Below are 6,000 nucleotides of genomic sequence, written 5' to 3'. Positions count from 1 at the left end.
CAACAGCTCTGCTACATCACATCCCCTACAGCTCTGCTCCATCAGCTCCCCTACACCAGATCCCCTACAGCTCTGCTACATCAGCTCCCCTACAGCTCTGCTACACCAGATCCCCTGCAGCTCTGCTACACCAGATCTCCTACAGCTCTGCTACATCAGATCCCCTACAGCTCTGCTCCATCAGCTCCCCTACAGCTCTGCTACACAAGCTCCCCTACAGCTCTGCCACACTAGCTCCCCTACAGCTTTGCTATATCATATCCCCTACAGCTCTGCTACACCAGCTCCCCTACAGTTCTGCTACACCAGATCCCCTACAGCTCTGCTACACCAGATCTCCTACAGTTCTGCTACATCAGCTCCCCTACAGCTCTGCTACACCAGATCCCCTACAGCTTTGCTACACCAGATCTCCTACAGCTCTGCTACACCAGCTCCCCTACAGCTCTGCTACATCAGATGCCCTACAGCTCTGCTACACCAGATCCCCTACAGCTCTGCTACACCAGATCCCCTACAGCTCTGCTACACCAGCTCCCCTACAGCTCTGCTCCATCAGCTCCCCTACAGCTCTGCTACACCAGCTCCCCTACAGCTCTGCTCCATCAGCTCCCCTACAGCTCTGCTACAACAGCTTCTCTACATCTCTGCTACACCAGCTCCTATACAGCTCTGCTCCATCAGCTCCCCTACAGCTCTGCTACACCAGCTCCCCTACAGCTCTGCTACACCAGCTCCTATACAGCTCTGCTACACCAGCTCCCCTACAGCTCTGCTACACCAGATTCCCTACAGCTCTGCTACACCAGATCTCCTACAGCTCTGCTACACCAGCTCCCCTACAGCTCTGCTCCACCAGCTCCCCTACAGCTCTGCTACACCAGATCCCCTACAGCTCTGCTACACCAGATCCCCTACAGCTCTGCTACACCAGATCCCCTACAGCTCTACATCACACCCCCTACAGCTCTGCTACACCAGCTCCCGTACAGCTCTGCTCCATCAGCTCCCCTACAGCTCTGCTACAACAGCTTCTCTACATCTCTGCTACACCAGCTCCTATACAGCTCTGCTCCATCAGCTCCCCTACAGCTCTGCTACACCAGCTCCCCTACAGCTCTGCTACACCAGCTCCTATACAGCTCTGCTACACCAGCTCCCCTACAGCTCTGCTACACCAGATTCCCTACAGCTCTGCTACATCAGATCCCCTACAGCTCTGCTACACCAGATTCCCTACAGCTCTGCTACATCAGATCCCCTACAGCTCTGCTACACCAGCTCCCCTCCAGCTCTTTTACATCAGATTCCTTACAGCTCTGCTACAACAGCTCCCCTACAGCTCTGCTACACCAGCTCCCCTACAGCTCTGCTACATCAGCTCCCCTACAGCTCTGCTACACCAGATTCCCTACAGCTCTGCTACCCCAGATCCCCCACAGCTCTGCTCCACCAGCTCCCCTACAGCTCTGCTACATCACATTCCCTACAGCTCTGCTCCACCAGCTCCCCTACAGCTCTGCTACACCAGATCCCCTACAGCTCTGCTACACCAGATCCCCTACAGCTCTGCTACACCAGATCCCCTACAGCTCTACATCACAGCCCCTACAGCTCTGCTACACCAGCTCCCGTACAGCTCTGCTCCATCAGCTCCCCTACAGCTCTGCTACAACAGCTTCTCTACATCTCTGCTACACCAGCTCCTATACAGCTCTGCTCCATCAGCTCCCCTACAGCTCTGGTGCTCCCCTACAGCTCTGCTACATCACATCCCCTACAGCTCTGCTCGACCAGCTCCCCTACAGCTCTGCTACACCAGATTCCCTACAGCTCTGCTACATCAGATCCCCTACAGCTCTGCTACATCAGATCCCCTACAGCTCTGCTACATCACATCCCCTACAGCTCTGCTACATCAGATCCCCTAAAGCTCTGCTACACTAGATTTCCAACAGCTCTGCTACATCACATTCCCTACAGCTCTGCTCCACCAGCTCCCCTACAGCTCTGCTCCACCAGCTCCCCTCCAGCTCTGCTCCACCAGAGACGTGTTGCCAGGTGAGGAGCATGAGAAAGCATTTCCTGCGGGTTCTGGGAGCCCTGGGCCTGGCTGTATGTATATACACTCTGTGAGTCCGGACATAACTTTATCCATTATACATGGGGCAGAGTGAGGCCGGAGTCTCTGCTGAGCTCTGCACAAACTCATCCTCCTAATACTTCATAAGCCCAGGCTCCTCGGCAGCTCCTAGCACCGCCCTGTGGGAGGGGCCTCTGAAGACTGACAGCCACAGATCGTCCCCCTCTCCGCTACAATCACCGAAGCCGGGCGGAGTAAGTGTCTCCAGGCCACCGCCCACTCCTAAGCACTTTCTTCTCATTGGCTCTGTCACTTTTGAGCGGCGTGTTTTAGCCACGCCCCTACAGCGCCGCTGCGCGCCGAGGTCCGGAGCGCTTCCAGTTGAGAGATGGCGGCTACAGCAGGTAGATCTCGGCTGCTGGTGCTCTCCAGGAGCGTGGCGGGGCTGACAGGAGGCTTTCCCGGACTCGGAGTCAGCAGACAGCGGCCTCACAGGACGGTGAGTGACCGGGGACGGCGCGGCAGGCTGCTGGGATAGGGAGGAAAGTGTGTGCGCTGTGTCAGGGAAGGAGGGAGTCGCCCGGGGCGGGGTGTCCGGGGAACTCCCGTCTAGTGCGGCTGCAGCGCCGGTTGCTTTAGTAACTAGTGTTGGTGTTCCCCGGCTGTGCCGCCGCTCTCTCCTCCTCCCCAGTGAGTGGGCGCAGGCTGTGGAGGGGGGAGCCTCCCTTGCTGCAGGGCAGCCGCTGGCAGCCCCTTCCCCTCCGGTGACAGCTCCTTATCCGCAGTGCACGGGCAGCAGCCGCACAGGCAGGGAGTGCAGGGAGCAGAGGGACAACTTTGTGTCATACTGCAGAGCCCAGGACACCCCCTGCTGCAGCCCCTGTAACCCTGGCTGTGGGCACCTGGTGCCACCCTAGGGATCCCGACCATGTACATCTGTCCTGGGGCATGGATGGGAAATCCGCTCAGACACTCACCCAGAACAATGCCTATCTGCTGTATATGTGTGATGGAGGAGGGGTGCACCCATGTCAGTGTGCCCTGCAGTATGTCCGGCTCCTTACAGTGTCCCCTCCGCCGCTATAACCTGGGTGCTCCCATATCCTGCACATTCTATGTGTGCCAGCTCCATCCCTGGCATCTGCCAGTCTCTGTACGGTGTGTATTACGGTGCACGCACATGACCCTTGCAGTGTACAGAGCGGCGGATGTGCTTTTGCAGATAGATGTGTCTGGATGAGGTCAGCCTGCGCTCCCTCCCCACAGATGACAGGTAGTGCTATAGTGCTGCCTCCCCTGGTTGGATTCCCCTGTAGTCAGGCGGCTATGGTGCACAGTGTCAGAGGTCACGGCCGGTGCGTCCTGGCTGCGTATTGATGGGCGCAGGGTTTGACCCGGTGACTGTCATTTATATGTACATTAGTATAGATTTTCCTGTAGTCCAGCAGTTCTCCACACAGAAAAATCTAGAATATCAGAAGCAGAAGATCGGGGTTAAGAGAGAATTTCTGGGATTTTAAGAAAATAGTTTTGGCCTGTAGACAATCATAAAATAGAAAAATCAGTGACTACTGGACGGACGTCTGTACATCATGTACATTATACAAGTGATGCTACAGTCCCAGGCCTCAGCACTGTATCATGTAAGTGAACCTGTCAGCAGATCCGAGCAATCAGAGCTAGTGACAGGCCTATACAGAGCCCAGGGATGGGGCCATAGGGAATTGATTTCCGGCATGACAGAGATAAACTCTGCTGAAGGTGCTGCCAAGTACCCAGGAGGTGGGCACCTAGAGCTCTGCATGGGAGCTGAGCTGTAGTAGCCAATGTTTGCCACTACATAGTAGGCGGAGCTGTTTGCTTCCTGCTCTCTCTCACTGTGTGTACCAGCTACAAAGCTTATGACAGCAAACAGCTGATGACTTTTTTTTTTGAGGATATGCTACCAGTAGGTACCTGTCATGATGTCCACTGACCCAATCGCCATGCAGTTATTTCTGCTGCCAGTGTTCGAGTATCTATGGATATGACCACAGCGGGTCAGTACTGTGCACAAGCCTGTTCTAAACCAATAGGGCACCATTACCCAAGAGGCAAGCCTCATATTTATCTGCTTTATTATGTATGACTCAAACCAGTGCTGCAGTCCTCCTAGTCCCTGCTGCGGCCATGTTGAGTGACTTTTTGTTGCCATAGGGCACTGGTGGAGGTAAGATGTTGTGCCAAGATTGGTTTCAATAAGGCTCCGTACAAAAAGAGTAAAACTGGTGGAATTCCGCCAGCGTCTGTGCCATACTGGCAGTCCATGGGATGCTCGCGTGCCTCCTCTCTCCATGCTGAAGAATAGACATGTCCATTCTTCAGTGCGGAGAGAGGAGGCACACAAGCCTCCCATAGACTGCCAGTATGTCGCTGAGGCTGGTGGGATTCTGCATCTCAGAAGTCCGCCACAGAACTACGCCAGTTTTACTCTTTGTGAACAGAGTCTTATAATGTAGCCACATTTCTCTGCTCTCAAGAAAAGTACTGGTATCATGAGGATGAAGAGGATCTTGGCAGCTTATTGGGTGGAGTGTATAGTAAAGGCATAAATAGTCTGGACGTGTCGTCATGTGGTCTGGGCTCCTAGATGTCTATGGGCTGGTGACACTCTGTGGGCCTTCTGCTCATGTTAGGTTAGAGGGCTATATGGTGTACATGCAGTACCTTCCACCAGTAGGCATGACACAGTGGTCACACTATAACACCATCCTGAGGGGACGTTATCTTATAAGGATATATTTATGTACTATCCGCCTGTCTTCTCATTGTGTCACATTTTTTGAGTTCAAGGACGATCAGATGTTAGACTTGCGTCACCTTCCAGTGATGGTGTCCAGAAAGGCACGCTTTCTTTGTTGTTGTTGTGAAGAATGCACTATGTGTAGCGTGGGCAGTATGTTTGTATTCTCCTTGTCATTGTGGCTTTGTGTCGCTTTGCTGAGCAGGTGGTGCGGGCCGATCGTCCTCCATATACTGAGCAGCCTTCTCCAGGTGCTGGAACCTTGTACTCTCTCTGTTTCCTCTTGGCGTTTTCCTATCTCTATTCTGGCAGACTTGCATCTTGGAGCTATTTTTGGTAGGAAGCTTCTCATTAATAAAATATGTCACTGTTAATATGGAATATCTTTTTTGGAAACTTGTGTTAGTGAATGAGCAGAATGCGGCTGATGGAGCTGCTGGCTCCTGTGGACAGGAAGTGGTCTGAGCACAGGACGGAGTACACGGCTCTGCAGGTCCTCTCGTCGGTGCATAGGGCTGAGCAAAGTATTAAGCACATACTTTTCTTTTTGTGCAAGTACATTAGTTTATTGCTGAAAATACAAGTACATTATTATGGGTATATGGGTAGATTGCGTCAACTTGGGATCTCCAAGACCTTTTTTGTTTTTCAACAAGGCAGGGGCAGTTTTAAAGTGACTGTACCACCAGGCCCAGGCTGAAGCACTGGAGGCGGACCGACCCACCCTTAGTGGGAAGAAACCCCAGCCCCTCTATGACGTGACTCCATTAGAATCAATGGAACCCTATCATGGAGGGGCTGGGGTTTCTTCCCACTAAGGGTGGGTTGGCCCGCCTCCAGTGCTTCAGCCTGGGCCTGGTGGTACAGTCACTTTAATTCCCAAAAACAGTGGCCCGGATTTGCTCACAGTAACCATCTTTGCCTTATATCCTAATGTGCTATGGTAAAGTGAAAGCTGAGTTGTGGTTTGATGCCATTGGCAAAACCAGACTGTTTTGCTTTCAGTACGTTGTTCAGGGCCTGTGTGCAAATGGCCTTATTCCACATCTTCTAAATACTTTTTCTTCAAGCTATAAAAAACTGGATGCCCGCAGTATCCCTTCATGTCCCAGGCCGGTGTGGATAATGCAGGTGT

At 53.1% G+C, this 6,000-nt stretch overlaps 1 protein-coding gene across 1 annotated transcript in view; it reads left to right on the top strand.

Annotated features, from left to right (window-relative positions):
• The first annotated feature begins 2,438 nt into the window (after nt 1–2,438).
• The window catches only part of MCU (mitochondrial calcium uniporter), a 63,003-nt gene continuing 59,441 nt past the window's right edge, over nt 2,439–6,000 (top strand). Inside the window, exon 1 of the mRNA XM_069980527.1 lies at nt 2,439–2,582. Coding sequence (XP_069836628.1) covers nt 2,472–2,582 — 111 coding nt within the window. The 5' untranslated portion in view covers nt 2,439–2,471. The remainder of the gene's footprint in view (nt 2,583–6,000) is intronic.

This window comes from Dendropsophus ebraccatus, chromosome 8 (genome assembly GCF_027789765.1).
Source record: "Dendropsophus ebraccatus isolate aDenEbr1 chromosome 8, aDenEbr1.pat, whole genome shotgun sequence".
NCBI classification, from domain to species: Eukaryota; Metazoa; Chordata; class Amphibia; order Anura; family Hylidae; genus Dendropsophus; species Dendropsophus ebraccatus.
The sequence above is the reverse complement of the archived record's forward strand: the minus strand, read 5'-3'. Positions and strand labels throughout refer to the sequence as shown.